Source organism: Urocitellus parryii, chromosome 11 (assembly GCF_045843805.1).
Source record: "Urocitellus parryii isolate mUroPar1 chromosome 11, mUroPar1.hap1, whole genome shotgun sequence".
Taxonomy (NCBI): Eukaryota; Metazoa; Chordata; class Mammalia; order Rodentia; family Sciuridae; genus Urocitellus; species Urocitellus parryii.
The window spans coordinates 3,657,577-3,674,969 of NC_135541.1; the positions used below are offsets into that span (position 1 = coordinate 3,657,577).

Here is a 17,393-nt window from a genome sequence, read left to right on the forward strand (position 1 = left end):
AACCTGGGTCTCCGGGAAGGGACTTTTCCAGTGATCTTGCCTCATGCAGAGATCTGGCTTTAACTTATTGGGAGCAGCAGCTACCTGGAAGGAGGATTGGAACTGGGGTTAAAGTGGAGGTGGTGGGAAAGAAGCTGTCTCAGAGCTCAAGGAAAAACAAGGATAAAATTTACATGGAGGGGTCTTTCTGGCCTCCCTCCTGCACAACCTGAAGCCCTCTCCGAGTGGAGGAGTGGGCCAGCCGAGTTGCTTAAGGTGAGAGGGAGAGGTAGAGGTTCCTGTAGTAGAGGACATTGGCCCAGGTGGGGAGACTCTTGCCCAAAGGACATACTACAGGGGAGAGGGCTCAGCGGGAGGTGCGGGGTGGAGGTGGGGCTGCAGAGGTGAAGGCCCATTAAGTGGAGCGTGACCGCTGAAAATCCCGCCCAGCCCTCACCGCGTGCCTGGCCTCCCGCAGCCAAAGCAGAACATTGCGAATTAGCGCATTTTGCGGTCAATTTTCCACTGCCTAAGAGACACTAAGCCGCCCACGTGAACGACTCCACCCAGCGTTGCTGGGATCCCTGAGCACCCGCTTGGGAGGCGTGGTGGCCCCCAGAGCCGCGGGGGCCGGGGTGCGGAGGAGGGCCTGGCAGCTTTATGGTGGCCCTAACTTTGGAGAGGGGGCGGGCCTGGCGCCCCGCTGAGGGCCTGGAGAGCTGGGCACAGGACCATTGGTTTGCTAATGCGACGGATTGAAAGGTTGGGCCTGAGAAGGACTGTAATTAGAAGACAAATTGCCCCCGCTACCCCGGCTGCTGGAGGACTGGGCGTGTCTAGGGGGCTGGAGATCCGCTGGGGTGAGGCGCGCGCCGAGTCTCTGTGCAGATGTGCAGCAGCTGGAAGCCAGAGCGCGGCGGGGCGCCCGGAGTTTGGCCCCGAGGGGGCGGGCGCGGGCGCCTCTTTGTGGGGCCTGCACAATGCCTTTAACACTCGGCTGCCCCCTTTGTGCCCGGCTGCGCAGCCCGACCGCCCCGCGGCGCCTTTGTACCAGCCGCCACCTCCCCAAGCCCGGAGTGAGTTGCACGAAGGCGTCCGGGCCAGGCTGGCCCAGGCGCTTCAAAGCTGCCCGGCGCGTGCCAGCGCCCGCGGCAGGGCCTCGGCCCCGCCGCCCTCCCGGGGCCCAGATGGGCCCGGATCTGGCCCGGGGTGCTATGGCCCAGGCAGAAGAGTGCTCCAAAACTGCGGTGGCCGCTGCCTCAGCCTGAAAGGGGGAGGGCGGGGCGCGATTCTCCACGCTGCTTGGCGCCTGGGAACGCTGCTGCCCAGGCGAAGCCCATCAATACCCAGGGCGCAGACCAGTTGGAGCGGAAGATGCCCCGGCTTGATGGAGCTGGGGGGGGCACTCCCCACCCAGCAATTTTCCCTCCTCAACACTGAGGCCCCACAGAGGCAAGTTTGTCCATTTCCCAACCACAGGGCTTAACCCCTTAACCGCCGCGACTCGGTTCTCAGCCTCACAAGCAGCCATGATGGATGCCTTGTCCCGAACTTCACTGAACAAACCCCAAAACTTAAGGCCAGAGGAGCCCAATAAAAGGCAATGTCTAGGTTTGGACCCAGGAACTTCTCCTGAGATCAGCCTTACTGTGGATCACACAGTTACAAGAATTCAGCTTCCATGGACCAACCAGGCCACCTGCAACAGAGTCCTGCTGTAGGGCTTAGCTTCCCAGGTCCCTCCACTGGGCTCCCCGGATCCCCAACAACCTGAATAATGGAAAGGAGTGCAGGGACATGGACCTGCTAAAGTGCAGGCTCAAACTCTCATTGAATATCAGTGATCTTCCTTACCCCCTCTGCCCATTCTTGGAACTTTGAGAAGGCCCACCTGGGAAGGAAGGAAGGAAGACTCCCAGGCCTTCCCTGTTGAGGGAATGGTCCTCCACCTGAGTTGCCCCGCCTGGAAGCCCAAGGCTGGGGGAGGGTGGCAGTCTGGCTCACCCTGTCTGTCTCCCAGCAGGAAAGATGGAGGTTGGGTCCTAACAGTGTTGGACCCCATCAAGGAGGAGGCCTGCTATGGCCCTGCAGGCGGGCTGCACGCTTTAATGGGACACATGTTGCTGCATGGCCCCAGCGGGCCCTGCCTGCAAGTGGCTTTGAGCAGCCACAGGCAGAAAATTGCTGCATTGTCCCAACATTAGGGTGACTAATGTGGCATCGCCATGTGGCCAGAGCGTGAAGTGAGCAGAAAGGCATCAGTGGCCTGTGTTCTATGGCTCAGTGTGTTCATCAGGCCAAAGGAAGCCTAGGGCTCTCTTACCCAGGAACTTCTCCCGAGATCAGCCTTACTGTGGATCACACAGTTACAAGAATTAGGGTGGCCTACAGACCACAGACCTCCCTTTCCTATAAGCAGTACCCAGAATGCTTGGGAATACAAGGCAGTGAGAACTTGGCAGACTGACCCAGTGGTGAAATCTAGAACCTATGGGACCAACCTATGGGACTAACATGGCATGGACAGAATGGGCCTGGGAGGGTTGCCCAGAGTTGGGAAGTGGTAAAGGATAGGAGAGATTAAGAAAAGACAAGCCAGGTTCAGTGCTTGCATGCCTGTAATCCCAGCTACTCTGAAGGCTGAGGCAGGAGGATTCCAAATTTCCAAATCCAAGACCAGCCTGGACAACTTGGCCAGACCCTGTCTCAAAATTAAAAAAAAAAAAAGTGTGGGGGGGTGGCTGGGGATGTGGCTCAAGTGGTAGTGCGCTTGCCTGGTGTGCATGCAGCCCGGATTCGATCCTCAGCACCACATACAAACAAAGATGTAGTGTCCGCTGATAACTAACTAACTAAATATTAAAATTCTCTCTCTCTAAAAAAAAAAAAAAAAAAAGAAAAGAAAGAAAGAAAAAAACAGGGCTGGGATGTTTCGCTCAGTGGTAGAACGCTTGCCTAACTAGCATGCCTGAAGTCCTGGGTTCAATCAGCAGAGAGAGAGAGAGGAAGGAAGGAAGGAAGGAAGGAAGGAAGGAAGGAAGAAAGGAAGGAAGAAAGGAAGGAAGGAAGGAAGGAAGGAGATCCTCAGGGAGGGAGGAGGAGTACTGAAGGAGAGAGGCAGCCTGGGCCATTGGAAGGGGCTCCAGGAAGTGAGGTGGGGGCCTACCCTTCTGCAGCCCCTTCTGTCCCCTCCCCCTTGGGGTTTCTTGACTTCTGAGGATTTCATTGACATGTAAACGAGGGTCCCCTATAAAAGCCAAGCCTTGCTTTGCTGGAGCAGATACCACAACATGGGCACAGAACCCGCAACCCGGGGCAACTCCGGAGTCTCTGCTAACAGCTTCCGAAAGGTCTGGGGTTCTGAGGGGTGCGGGGTGGGGGCCCTTCCCCCAGCCAGTGGGAGCAGAGGGCGGGAAGGCCAAGCCCTGCTCTCTAAAGATTGCTGGTCCGCAGATATCCAAACCGCTGATGGAGAAAAAGCGCCGTGCACGCATCAACGTGTCCTTGGAGCAGCTCAAGTCGCTGCTGGAGAAACACTACTCACACCAGGTGAGACTCGGGGAGGAGGAGGAGAAGGGCCGCCCCGCCTTCCCCGCCTGGCTTAGAGCACTTCCTACTGATCTGCAGATCCGGAAACGCAAGCTGGAAAAGGCCGACATTCTGGAGTTGAGCGTCAAGTACATGAAAAGCCTTCAGAACTCCTTGCAAGGTAGAAGGGAGGCTTTGAAGGGGCTGGAGTGGGAAGATGGGACAGGGACGTGTGGAATCCGAGCCGTGGATACGACAAAGCCAGAAACAGAAGGGATGGTTGGAGAGCAGAGCTCAGGGAAAGGTGGGCAGTAGGTGGGCTGCTTAGGGGACGATGTTCCCCCAGTTCGGTTTGGGTGCTGGGGAGGGACGGGCAATAAAGATGTGGCTGGTTGTGGGGTTCTAATCTGTGTGCAGAGGTCTGCGCCCAGGGTAGACGTTCGGGTCGTCTCACTTTCCTACCTCCTCCTTTCTCCTCCACACTTCTCCCCTCCCTTTCTCTCCCACTCCACACCTCTCCTCTCCATCTCTCCCTCTTTTACTCCCATCTGTTTAGGGCTGTGGTCGGTGGGCAGCGGAGCCGAGTACCCGACGAGCTTCCGTGGCTGTCTACCCGGCGTGAGCCAACTCCTACGACGCGGAGAGGAAGGCGGAGGCGGCCTGCGCTGCCCCCTGGTGCGGGACCTCGCAGGTAGCAGCACCATGGACAGCGCCAGCACGGGCCCGGAGGCGCCCGCTCTAGGCCACCCCAGTGGTTCTGGTGTCTGGGGTCCTGCTCCAACTGCCGGCGGCTCGCGGTCCCCACCACCCAGGCTCCTCTTTCCCGGAGGTCTCCCTGGCTCCTCCACCAGCGTCCCGGAGCCTCCGCCAGCGTCATGCCGCCGAGCCGAGAGCCCAGAGCCTGGGATGCGCGTGTGGCGGCCCTGGTGAGGCCTTGGACTCAAGGGGGCCCCCATCTGGTCTGGGGACGCAGAGACGATATTTTGGATGCACCCATGGTGACTTAAGGGACACCTCAGACGCCCGTTCTGCTCCTGGGGTGGGGGTGACCTAGTGAGCGCCGTGCACCCGTGGACGCGGGAAAATACAAAGTCACGTGCGGACCGGGTCTGCGCATCTAGGCATAATCCAACCCCACTCCAGCTCCACCTACTTAGGTCGGACCCGCTCTCTCCCCCCACCCTCTAGAGGGGCTGCGCCCCTTTCCCAGGGACCTCGGACAGGAAGGCCACCCCCGCCCCCTCCACGGCCGCGCCGCGGTGGGAAGGTCGCAGTCCGCAGCGGCACAGAGCGGACCCCTCGCAGCGAGGAGAATCGCTGCCCCGCCCCGGCCCATTCAGCCTGCTGCAGGCGCCAGGTTCCCACCGGCACAAAGCGCGCTGAGCCCCGCCCCGCCAGCGAAGGGCTCCCTACCTACCCCCACCCGGGACTTTCAACGCTATCACCGATCCCCACCCCCTCCGCACACGGCACTGCCCACCGGGCAGGCGCGCGCTTTCCAAGGCCCGCACATCTCAGAATCCCCCCTACTGCCCCGCCCACAACAGACACTGAACTCCAGCACGCCCACCCGGACGCCCCGCCCTGCTCAAGTCTTGGGAGGGATCCATTGCTTGATCTGGCCGGCGTGATGGCGGGCAAGAGCTAACCCCAGCCCTTCTCGTGGGAGCGGTGCACTGGACAAAGACCCCTGGGCAGTATTCTGGACCCAGATCCTGCAAAACCCGGGCCTCCCGACCTCCCTGACCCTCACCGAACCCACCACCCTCGGAGCATTCTGCGCCTGTTGCTGGTCCATAATGAGGTTATTGCTGCGCTGGGACTTGGGTGGTGAGAGACTCCCAAGTCAGTTTTTCTTCCCCAGGGCTTCTAGCAAGGGACCTCCTGGGGGTGGGGTCAGGTCTCTGACCCCACCTTCTCCTACCAGGTTGTAATTCGTAATAAAGACAGGGCGAACCCGTGTAATGGGTATAAAGAGGCCAAGATTCCAACGTCTTCCACGATGCCTACTTAGGTGCACTTTCTGAACGGCAAATATTAGCTTTCTATAGGATCATTTCTTCGGGGTGCTACTCCTGCCCTGTCTGTGCTCCAGCCCCATCTTGGTCCGATCTCAGGGAGAACGACTCACGGTGCCAGGGCGGACGGGCTCTCCCTACGCCTCCAGCGAGCTCCCAGGACGAGGGCGGAGGTAGGATCCTCCTCTTCAGCCTCAGCTTCCTGCTGGTGGGTGGGAGAGGTGGGGACAAATCCCTTTGTTGGCCACCAGGCGGCGGCCTCTCACCACCGACCTAAAGGGGTGACCCCAAATTTCAGCAGGGGGGTTCTACCGCAGCAAAACCGGGCAGAACAGGTCTGAAAAGGCCTAAGCTAAGCTTCAACGGCCCAGTCCTGCTGGCTCTCTTGAATCACGCTCACAGTGACTGGCGGGCTTTGGTGCCCACCCAGTGTTTCATGCTGTTGGCTCCAAGTCCCTCTCCCATGATGGGCAGGACCAGAGAGCTCTTAAAGGAACAAGTCCAACCCCAAGAAATGGCACATTGGTGAAGAAATTCAAGTTTCAGAGGGAAAGACATTTGGGTGCTGCTGGCCAGCCCTGCCGTTAGATTCTGAAAGGGTGTTAAGGAGACTTGGACGGCCAGGTGCAAATTCTAAGGAAGTTTGTATTGGGTCCTGTACAGGAAAGAAATGCTCAGTTGTCCAAAACGAAACAACAAAAAACCAACAACTACAAACAGACCCCTGGCTCTGGGATGGATGGTGGTATGTAGACAGAGCTCCCTCCCCAGCTAAGTCCAGGGTCAATGTCTTTATAAACACAGCAAACAAGCCTGGAAGCTAGACAAAGTGTGGGAGAGAGTCCCAGGGTCCTCCACGTGGGGTCCTCCCCTAAAATTTCCTATCAACCAGGACTGGAGTGATTTGGGAGGACTATGCCCCCACTGCAAGTATTGCCATTGGATATGAAATTATTCAGTGAAAACCCAAGGTGACAAATAGTTTTTTTTGGGGGGAGGGGAGGAACAGTGGCTAGCTGGTGGCCTCTGTCCCCCCATGTGATACATCTGTTCTTGAAGGCACAGCAGCATTGGCCAGGATGACCCTTCTTGTGGCTGGGGCTGGACTGCAGTCCCCCGAGCCCCTTGCTCACCTGTGGCTGGCCCATCCCCATTATCCTACAGCTAGGGACCAGAGAGGCCTCTGAAGCCAAGTTGGGCAGTCATCTGCCTCTGCCCTCAGTGGCCCCTCTGGGGCTAGAACCCTGTCTGGAAGGTGAGGAAATGAGGCAGAGGGAACGAGACACAGCTGGCTCTGTGCTGGCCTTGAAACAGGTATCCACTTTGAGGGGCCACTGCATGGTGGCAGTGCTATCCCTTCAAAAGGTCACAGCTATTCCTGAGCCTCTCCTTCACCAGGAAGATGTGGGCCCTGGCAGAGCCCGGGCCTGCAAGAAGGAGAGCAAAGAGAATCCCTGTCCCAGTGTGGGGGAGGGCCCTTGCCAGGGGCCCAGCCTTCCGGTAGGTAGGGGTGAGGCCAGGGATGGGCAAGCCCACATCCCGACTTTGCTTTAGTCCTTTGAACCATGAGTCCACATCTTTCATGGTGGGAGTCACAGAGGTGGCCGACGTGGTAGGGGACAGGCAACTATGTCGGAGTAATGAGCATGGGGGCATGAACGGTGGTCACGGTGGGTGTGGTGCCAGTGGTGAGGGTGCAGAAGTGTTGTGCTTAGCTAGGGTAGAGTGTGAGTCCCCAAGGAGGCAAGGGGCACTGAGAGGGAGGCCTCAGGCCTAGGGGCCACATGCTGAAGCCTGACCCTCACAAAGGACCCCTAGAGGGCCCTATCTCTTACACCTGGTCCACTCAGTGGCCAGGGCACATGGACCAGACTTCAAAGAGCCCTGAGAACACGGCCACCTGTTCATCACAGATAGGAAAACTGAGGCAGAACAGGTCCCAGGCTAAGAGACCTGCTCAGAGAGCTTGTTTGGGCCATGAAGACCCCTGTGCTTAAAGAGACCCTCTGCAATCCACGCCCCTGAGGTGTGGCAGTTGCAGTGCAGATTGGAGGGTGGTTTCTGTTCCAGCTTTTCCAAGGCTGGGCTTTGTTCTGATGGTGACCCCGTCTCAGGGGTCTCTGCACCTGGTCCAGCTAAGGAAGGCTGGTGCAGCCCATGTGTTAGACGGCTCATTACCCACGCCCTGCCACGCTGGTCCCAGGAGATGCTGTGCCCAGCACAGGCGTCCAGGGCAGCCATTGTGCCCCAGTGTAATACCGGCAGGGAGAAGCCAGAAGAGAGGCGCTCTGCCGCTGTTCTTTTACCCCTGAGAGGGGTGACACATGTCTGCGCGGGACACAAGTGGCATCTTTGGTGCTGTGGTCTTCGCAGGCGGCCCTGCCTGCCTGGTGTTTTGGGAGGCTCCGGTGGGCCCTAGGACGCTGAGCCCATCGAGTCCGAGTGCAGTGTGACGTAGCCCGAGGACTCAGAGGGCGAACTCAGGAAGCTGCTGGTACTGCCGCCGCCGCCCGCCACGTGCAGGCCGCCGGGCTCGCCCCACGACGCGCTCAGGCCGGTGTGCAGGGGCCCGGCGCGCGCACGCGCGGCCCGGCGCGGCCCTGGGCTCCGCCGCGCACCGCCAGGGGGCGTCGGGGACTCGCCGGGCTCCGAGCCGTCGAGGGCGGTGCGCAAGGCGGGGAAGGGCCGGGCTGGGACCAGCGGGCGGCGCAGGGCCTGCGGCTCGCGCTCGAAGGCGGTCAGGGCGAAGGCGTCCGGCAACAGCGAGGCCGAGGCAGAGCGGGCGCCAGGCCCAGGCCGGCGGCGCGGGCTGCCTGGGGGAGAGTCGTGGGCGCGGCGCGGGCCGCCCTCCAGGGCCGGGAGGCGCAGCGACAGCAAGCTCTCTGCCGAGCGGCGGCGCGAACGGAACGGGGGCGCGTCCTCAGCGAAGGCCAGCAAGCTGCCGCGGCGCCGGTCGGGCCCCGAGGGCAGAACGAGGTGTGCCAGGGCGGCCAGGTCCTCGCCGGAGCCCCAGCGCGGCAGGAAGGTGGGCAGCGGGACGGCGGCCCACACGTCCTCGTCGTCGTGGGACAGGCGCCGCGTGGGTGGTACCTGAAGACCGGGCGGGATTTAGCCAGGAATTGCCCTTCTGGAAAACCGGCATTGACACCTCCCCGTACTCAAGCAGGGTAGCCAGTGGGTCGGGAGGGGGCTGCCTGGTTTGGAGCTGTGAGCTTTGGAGCAAATGACAGCCTCTCTGAGCCTCAGTGTTGTCGCCTGTAGCTCCGGAACCGAGCAGTGCGCCAGAAGGAAACAGCAGACATCAGGTGGACCACTCCTCCAGAGCACAGGAAACATGGGGGAGGGGGCAGGGGGCCCCTCCTGAGCCCTTGCACACAGGCTCTGTTACCTGTGACCTCAGGCCAGCCCAGAGGGTGATGCCATTCCCCGGAAGGTACCAGGAGCCTGAGATGAGCTCAGAGAAAAGGGCGGGGCGTCAGACTAGCCCGCCTTCCACCCCCCTCCCTCCTCCCCACCCCCCTTACCTGGAGGTACTGCATCTTGTCCTCCTGCAAGGGCCGCAGTGGGTAGAGCTGAGGCAGTCCCTCCTCCAGGGCAGAGAGCTCATACTTGGCCATCCTGTCCAGGGCCACAAAGTCACCTCCATAGCTGTAGTCAAGGGAGCGCTCCAGCACCAGGTCTGGAGGGACGCTGCCCTCCAGGCTGCTCTCTACAGGGAGGACAGAGGCAGAGGACCGTAGGAACTTTGGGGCCTATGGGAGGGAGTCCAGGGGACCCCCATCTCACACACACACACAAGGAAGGGGACTGGTTAGCTGAAAAGAGCAAGGCTGAGGTCCTGGACCAAATCCTAGCTACTTCCACCTTTAGTTGAACCTGGGAGGTCAGATACTGAGCAAGTTTCCTCATCTAGAATATGGGGTGGGACCTGAGGTTACCTGGGAACTTCCTGGGACTTAATATGCACAGGGATGAGAGTGCCTACACAAAACCAGCCTCAGGTGACACTGTGACTGCTGCAGGGGCCCCTGCGGCAGTTCACTGTAAGGTTGGGGTGGGGTGAGGCTGGGAGCTCAGGGGAACCCATCCAGTCTGGTGTCTACACTGCTCTGTTAACCAGAGTGTTGGGTTAACTGGAACCCAGTGCAGCAGGGCATGGCGGGAACAATGCAGGGGGATGTTCAGCTGGGCGCCGATACAGGGACCACTCACAGGTCATCCTTACCATCGTCTGAGTCCACATCGTTGGCCATGAGGGCCATGCACTTCTCCCAAACAGCCTTGAGGTCTGCCCGGTATCGGTCACAGGCCCAGAGGAACACAGGCAGCAGCAGGGCCTGGGCCACAGAGCACCACAGCACACAGAGCACCATCCAGGGTGCCGAGGCATCGGCCCGCAGGCTGCTGAAGCTCACCACCTGTGGGCACAGGGCTAGGCCTGACGGCTGAACCCCCAGCCTCCCTCCCAGCCTCCGCCACCCCCTCCATACAGCAGGTCCAATAACCCACTGGCCAGAGAAGGAGGTGGCAGTCACAAATAGAATTCTAGGCCCTTGGAGGAAAGGGCAAAGGTGTCTTGCCCACCTATTCCTGTGTGCCCAGCCCTTCACAGTGTGGCTGGCAGCACTGGGGAGAATGGCAGTTTGCCTTGCTGTGCCCTTTGCAGGTGAGGAGCAGTCCTGGGAACAGGTCTCCAGCAGGCACTTTGAAAAGCCAGCCCCCATCCCCTGCTCCTCCTTGGCCAGTGGCCTCCTCAGCGCCGTCCTTGTGCCAGGCATCTAGGGCTCACACTCCCAGTGGTTTCTGGGTCAGTTCCCAGGGCCCCTTCATCTCTCCTGTCCCAGGAGAGCCCTCATGGCTCTCCCCACCTGGAAAGAGCGGCATTTAACAACTCCTACGACAGAATGGAAGTATGCCTACTGCAGACATCGTGAGAGTTTTGCCATTTATGAGCTGTGTGACCCTCAGGAAACCACTAAACCTCTCTAGAGCTTATTTTCTTCATAAGTAAAATGGGCTAAGAGCACCCCACACTAGGGAGGATGAGATATAGATTTCAGATACTGTTTATAACGCGTCCGTAAATGGCACTTCCCTGCTCTGAAGAGAAGCCAGACAGACCCTTTACCTCTTCCCAGCGCCCGCTCTGTTCCTATGTTGCTGTGGTTTCTCAGCTCCTTCCTGCCATCAGCACAGGGACAGGATGCCAGGCCCCACTGTACACCTAAGGACTCAGTAGCTGGTGGATGGGGAGCAGGTGAGCAGGGGCTGCATTCAAGGGAGCCCCTAACCCTGAAGCTGCCACCCCTAGCTGCCTTTCTGGAGCTGTGCCCTACAATGACTCCAGGGACATGGCCCTCCCTGCTGCTTGGATGAAGCTCCCGAGGGGCCCTGGCTGAGATTCCCTTCTTGTCCCATTCCAGACATTCAGGCTAGAGCCCCATGGCCAGAGGGTGTGGCTACTAGGTGTCCAGAGTTCATTCTTGGGCCAGCTAGGTACCAGCTGCAGAGAGGGCCCCAGGCAGTCCCACTAGACCTTGGACCTTCATTATCAAGGCCTTCCATAGACCAGGCCTCACCTTGACCTTCCTGAGCCCTTAGGATCAAGCATAACTTCCCAGAACATTCAGGGCCTGCCCTGACCTTGCCCTGTCCAATCTAACTCCTGGCTACTGACCTGCCACATCTGGGCCCTGGGCCTACTGGAAACCTGAGGACATATCACCTCACCTCCCATACCCTCTTCATCTAAGTGGCCTCTGGTGACAGGGGGAATTTCCTTCGAAGTGTGACAGAAGAGACTGTAGTCACCTGATGTGGCTTTAAGTCCCACCAAAGCTGCCCTGACTTTTGAAAGAGTCATATACTTCCCTGAACCTTGCTTTTCAAACCTGTAAAATAGGTATGAAAATGTGCAGCTCAAAGGGGTCCGAGGCTTCAACCACCCAATGCCCAGCCTCTGACTGCCCCAAGCCCATGGCCCCTGACAGGCTCCCACCCACACCCTCACCCACCAGTACGGGGAAGCCCATGAGGCAGTCATAGATGACCACGATGGTGGCCACCAGGCCTGTGATCTGCAGCGAGGTTCTGGCAGGCTCTGAGCCATCGATGGAAGAGCGGCGCTTGCCCTGTGCATCCTCCACCACGATGGTGGGCACAGTGAAGGTCTGACGGTCAGCCTGGCGTCCCACCTGCACCACCAGCGTCTGGAACAGGGCAATGGCTGTGCAGACCACTCCCATGGCCACGCTGCTGCCTACTAGCAGCAAGAAGCAGACACCGAAGCCCAGGCCAATCTCAGCCACAATGAAGCGGCAGCCGTGGGTATAGAAGCGTTCACTTGTGTCGTGCCAGCCGACAGCAGGCAGAGCCGACAGGATGAAGGACACCATCCAGATGCCCATGACTGTGTGCACCGCCTGCTTCTTGGCATTGCTCAGCCTGGTGTGGGGCAGGACAGAGGAAACCAGTGTCACACACAGGACCTGCAGAGGGTCATGACTGTGCCTAGCTGCCCCCCATACATCACAGTCGTGGCTCAATCAGCGTGGGGGGGCCCTGTGTCTCCCAGGAGATGCCTGTGCACACTGCCCACATCCCTCTTGCCAGGTATTCCTCCACTGGGCACCGGTGTACTCACACCCATATGTGCATGTCCCCGGCAGCCCAGAGCCACCCTCCTGACCGCCCTGCCCACTCCAGCACAACACAGGTGTGGCACAATCACACAGGGCCCTTGCAGGTGCGCAAGGCAAGACACTGGGCACGTCTCTTCATGCACGGTCCTCATAAGGGCACCAAATCTCACATGCTCACCGGTAGTTGACGGGCCAGCGGACCATCCACATGCGGTGATAGGAGAGGGAGGTGACGGAGAAGCAGGTGGCCAGGGTGAGGGTGTAGAAGGTGGACACGAAGACCTTGCAGAGGCCCTCATTCCACTCATAGTCAGGACGCTGCCGTCGCAGCTGCACCACGGCGTAGGTGGCGATGGGCACGGCCACGTTGAGCATGTGGGTGGCTGCGAGCGTGCACAGCAGGAACTCCAGTGGCTTCCACTTCTTCTGTTTGGCACCCACACTGAGGATGCCCCAGGCGTTCGCCAGCAGGGAGAGGCCCCCACACGCCAACCAGCCCACCGCGCTGCCAGGCAGTCGCCGCTCATCACTCATGGTGCAAACAGGAGCTGGCAAGCGGCCGAGGCATCCTCCTTGGAGTCAGACCTTGGCGTGAGCAGCAGCCCTCACACACGGTGGCTCAGGGACACCAGGAACCACGAGCAGCTGGGGGCAGGGGAGCACTCAGTGACTCCCCTCTGACCACAGTACGGGAGCTCTGGGCTGTGGGAATGGGGGAGTCCCCGCCTGTCTGGTCCTGTCTCACACCAGGCCTCCTGCCCGGGAGCCAGCACCCCATAACTGCATGTCCCCTCACTTCTGCCCACTCCTGATCAAGGCTTAGAATCTGGGCTTTCTTTCAGGTCATCTGCATCCACAGGCCAATGGACACTCTTGCCTCAAGTGTGTCCTGGTCCTGTCCCACAACAAGCCCTCTTCCCATCAGACATTCCAAGGTCCTCACACTGCCCACCCCAGGCCTCCCCAGCAGGGCTTTCCCCTTAATTCATCCCACCTCATTGGGCCCAGGAGGATGAAGCTCTCTGAAACTCCCTCCTCTTCCTGATTCACCGAGAGACCTGTGAGGCAGGGGTGAGTGTGACCACTTTCATGCCCACCCTGGAGAGGGCCACCTGCTTCAGCCAGTCACACCCCAGTTGGCCTTCCTCAGGTGGGCCCCCATGACAGGCTCCAGTCCAACTGCAGGCTGGGGATAAAGCTCCAGCCCCCTGTCCTCCTCTGACCAGCCCTGCCCTGTTTCTTCCACGGGGGCTGGGGTGAACAGGCACCATGTCTCTAAAGCCCTAGGTCTGGGTCTTGCATACAGTGGGAGCTATATGGTGGCGGTCAGTATTATGTGCTGATGACATGGGCAGCATTGGCCTGGGGACAGCGCAGAGCCTGCACCTTGACTCTGCAGGGGAATTGCCAACAGCCTTTGGATGTGAGCTAGGGATACAGGATGTTGGACATGAGGTATGTATCAGGGAGGTGCCCCATCCTGCCAGAAGGCTGGGTGACAAGTCCCTCCCCTGCTTCCCAGCCTGGCAGCCTGAACCACCTCCCTGAGCAGAGTACTGACTAGAAGGCAACCACTAGATACAAGACCCCCCAGGAATGGTGTGTCTCTAGCTGGGGATGGAGAGGCCACTGAAGCCTTAGCCAGATTACCCGGCTCTCAGGCAGGGAAAGCAATGTCCCGGTAGGCTTTTTTTTTTTTTCCTTTCCTCTACTAGGGACTGAACCCAGAGGCACCCTACCGCTGAGCCCTTATTATTATTACTTTTATTTATTTATTTATTTACGGCCATGCTGGGGACTGAACCCAGGGCCTTGTGCATGAGCTATATCCCCAGCCCCAACTATTATTTATTTTTAAGTTTTAAAAAAATATTTTTTAGTTGTTAATAGACCTTTATTATTTTTTATTTAATTATATGGGGTGCTGAGAATCGAAACCAGAACCTCACACATGCCAGGCAAGTGTGCCACCCCTGAGCCCCAGCCCCAGCCCCGTACTACTTTTTTTAATTTGAGACGGTCACACTTAGTCACCCAGGCTGGCCTCCGCCTCCCGAGTGCTGGGACCACAGGCGTGTGCCACAGCACTCAGCAGCTGCCTGGTGTTCTTTTGGTATGTCTGCTGCCCACTCCCTGGGGCGCTCAAGCAATGTGTCTTATTCATTTCCGGGTCCCTGCCCCAGACCTGCTGGGACCCTTGGCCCAGGGGAGGAGCACAGTCTGGACACAAGTGCTTTTTAACAGCTCGAGGCCAGGGGAGGGGACAGCTATGGCCAGGAAATTTCTTCCCAAACAGAGCAGCCTCCCTTCCAGTACCCAGAGCCAGTGTGGGAGGAAGGGTGAGAAGCAGGTGGCCAGGGTGAGGGTGTAGAAGGTGGACACGAAGACCTTGGGAGGTAGGGTGACCCTCCAGCAGCCATCCTTGTGTCCAGCGGCGCTCTCTGGCCATGGTGCAGAGGCCACAAGGTGAGGGAGAAAGGGCATAGGCTTGACAGGCTGCTCCCTGCTTCTTAGCTGATGCCTGTGTGTCCCCCTTTATCATCAGACATGGCAGTGCCTACCTTGAAGGATTAGGGTTGGTAGGTAATGAGCTATGCCAGTGGTGCCAAGGGTGGATCTGGGCATGGAGCAAGTGCTTACTAAATGCTTGCCAAGGCCAAGACACTGAGGTTGGTGCAAGTGAACCTCAGACCAGCTTTGGGGTGAGGAGGTCACAGGTCTGCATCTGGCCTTTGGTTTGCCTGGCAACCTGTGGAGGGTGGATGACTGCCGTGGGCCAGAGGCTGCAGGCACCAGCAACCTCTACCGCTTCAAATAGGTAACCGGGCTCAGCATGAACCTGGTGGCCAGGATCTATTTCTACCTGCATTGGACTGCCTCAGCTGTCAGATGCCCAAGCATACTCTGTCTGACCCTTGTGACTTTGGCCCTGTCTGGTTCACTCTGACCTGTGTTGATTCCTGGTACAGGGTGGTGAGGAGGACACCAGACTACCAGCAGCACAACACTTCACAGTGCCAGTTCTTTCCCTTGTCTAGCTTAACAGTGCCTTGCTGAAGGGAAAGCTCTAGGTCTCTGGGCAGGGAAACATGCCCCCTGGGTAAGGGAGGAAGCATCCTCCTGCAAACAGGTACACGCCTACCACTTAGTATCTCCAGAAACTTTGTGTGATGAACAATGTTGCCATCCCCATTTTAAAGATGACCGTAGAGGCAGAGAGAGGTAAAACCATTTGCTCATGCCATTATATGCCTGAGCCAGGACCCAAACTCCAAAGTCTCGACCTCTCAAACCCTGAAATGCCTGGGAACGAGGCATTGGTGTTGCTGTTGCCCGAGGGTGAGGTGGTTCTGGGCCTCCTGTCCTCATAGGGCAGATCCTACTGCCTGGGAACAGCACTGCTTCAAGCTGAGTGCAACAGAGAGGAACCCTGGACACTAGGGTCTGGGGTGGGGGATGTCCTGGGATGGTGATGGGGGTAGACACAGGTCTTCAGGTGAACAGTGGCAGGGTTCTGGCTGTGAGAACATCACGCCCCTCTCCTCCGTGTTGATGATGGGAGATCCACTGAGCACAGACCCACAATTCTTGCTTCACAGGGAGCAGCAGCCACGGGGGTCCAAACCCCAGGCCCAGGTCCGGGGCCTGCCACTACCCTGCTAGCAAAGCTCCTCCCGCAGTGCACTCAAGGCCTCCCCAAACGTTTCCAGGATGGGGCTTCCCACTCCCCGCCAGGATACATGCCCTCCCCAACTCAAGGAAGACTGCAGGTGCCTCCTTTCGGTCCTGGTACCCACCCAGACCCTGAAGCCTCCCGCCGCAGGGTCTGCGGGCGGGGCCCGGGGTGACGTCACGGACCCGGGCCAATGAGGCCGCGCGGCCGCAGGGTTCTATTGCGCAACAAAGAGAACCCAGAACTTGAAAGGATTCCCCGGGCTCTGGCTGCGCCCGCCCGCCTCCAGCGGGTCTGCTCTCCGGGCTCCTGCCCCCATGCTGGTTTCCGCGGGTGCTGCGCCAAGGGTCCTGCAGAGTCCGGCCCAGCAGCCGCTCAGGGGCGGGGCACGCAGCTCACACCCCCAGAATCTCCAACCCCTGCGATGCCAGCCCCCTGGGGCTCGGATCACCCTCCACGTCTCCAACAGACGTTCCCCTGCCTGCCAGTTCCCAGTAGAAACCCCTAGTCCTGCCCAGCCCCGAGGGCGCGACCGAGTGACCGCCCGGGGAGTCGGAAGCCGGTGGGACCTTGGTTCCCACGCACTCTGAGGGTTGCGCGGGGAAGGGGAGGGACCAGGACCCCCAGAGTGGCCACCCTTGACCTCCGTGGGCCTCTGGGGGCGGAGTTGCCAGGCCTGAGGATGAGGGAACCGAGGGAGGGGCTGACACCGGGGAAGTTACCCTTAAGGTTCCCAAGTTGGATAGGTTCCAGCCCCAGGCGGTGCCCACGGCCCCTCGGACAGACCAGGCGACCGACAGAGCGCCGACAGTCCCCTCCCCTCCGAATCCTCCCGCGGGAATTTCCCGCCCGGCCACCCCCGGGCCAGGGCGGCGACGCTCACCCTGTTTGGGGGCTCCCGGGGCTCCTGCTCGCCGTTCCCGCCTCTGGCTCCGGCTGCGGTGCCCGCGCCCCGGGACCGAGCGCGGGCCGCCGGGGACTGCTGGCGGCGGAGCGGCCCGCGGGCCGGGGCATCCTGGCGGCTGACACCGATGGCCGGAGCGATGCGCTCGGCCCGCCGCCCTTCCCTCCCTCCCTCCCTGGGCGCCGCCTCCGCCGCGGTCGCGCTGTGCTCCCGCCGCTCGCCTGGCTGCGCTGGGCCCGGGGGCGGGGGGCGGACCAGGGCGCATGCCTCCGCCGGGGCCTCCGCGCGCCGCCCCTCGGCCCGCCCCGCCCCGCCTGCTCTCAGGCGCGGTCCGCAGCGCAGTCCGTCTGTCCGTCCGCGGTCTGCCCCTCCCCCGCAGCTGGGGCTTCAGTCCCGCGCGGCGATCGACGCCTCCCGCCCGCACCGCAGCCTCGCGCTAGGTCTTGGGTCCTCCTGCCGTGGCCGCCTGGAGAGACCCAGGCCCAGGGCTGGCGGGGCTGGCGGGCCCGAGGGAGCTGGGTCAGGAGTGGGGTAGGAGGCAGTGGGAGGCTCAAGGAGACCTTCTGGGTGGAAGCCACGTCTAAGGTGAGCAGCCGTGGCGGGGTGTGGACAGGACCTGCCCTCCTGAGGACTGGCGGTTTCTAGGAACC

General features: G+C 60.2%; 2 protein-coding genes across 2 annotated transcripts; one reads left to right on the forward strand and one right to left on the reverse strand.

Moving 5' to 3' along the window:
* Nucleotides 1-3,447: 3,447 nt before the first annotated feature.
* Nucleotides 3,448-4,437, forward strand: Hes3 (hes family bHLH transcription factor 3). The gene is made up of 3 exons (XM_026385978.2): nucleotides 3,448-3,528; nucleotides 3,607-3,688; nucleotides 4,064-4,437. Exons 1-3 carry the CDS (start codon nucleotides 3,448-3,450, stop codon nucleotides 4,435-4,437), a joined length of 537 nt encoding a protein of 178 aa, XP_026241763.2.
* A 3,503-nt stretch (nucleotides 4,438-7,940) lies between these two features.
* Gpr153 (G protein-coupled receptor 153) lies at nucleotides 7,941-16,789 on the reverse strand. Its single transcript, XM_026386109.2, has 6 exons — nucleotides 16,723-16,789; nucleotides 12,345-12,811; nucleotides 11,540-11,969; nucleotides 9,751-9,943; nucleotides 9,050-9,234; nucleotides 7,941-8,615 (listed from the first exon to the last, which is right to left on the reverse strand). Exons 2-6 carry the CDS (start codon nucleotides 12,698-12,700, stop codon nucleotides 7,941-7,943), a joined length of 1,839 nt encoding a protein of 612 aa, XP_026241894.2. The 5' UTR covers nucleotides 12,701-12,811; nucleotides 16,723-16,789.
* Nucleotides 16,790-17,393: the final 604 nt, after the last annotated feature.

Coding starts and splice junctions, on each gene's coding strand:
- Hes3 (XM_026385978.2), top strand. CDS start 3,448: ATGGAGAAAAAGCGCCGTGCACGCATCAACGTGTCCTTGGAGCAGCTC. Junction 3,529..3,606: donor AGAAACACTACTCACACCAG/GTGAGACTCGGG, acceptor ACTGATCTGCAG/ATCCGGAAACGCAAGCTGGA. Junction 3,689..4,063: donor CCTTCAGAACTCCTTGCAAG/GTAGAAGGGAGG, acceptor CCATCTGTTTAG/GGCTGTGGTCGGTGGGCAGC.
- Gpr153 (XM_026386109.2), bottom strand. CDS start 12,700: ATGAGTGATGAGCGGCGACTGCCTGGCAGCGCGGTGGGCTGGTTGGCG. Junction 11,970..12,344: donor CGCTGGCCCGTCAACTACCG/GTGAGCATGTGA, acceptor GCCCCACACCAG/GCTGAGCAATGCCAAGAAGC. Junction 9,235..9,750: donor CGATGTGGACTCAGACGATG/GTAAGGATGACC, acceptor TCCTCCCTGTAG/AGAGCAGCCTGGAGGGCAGC.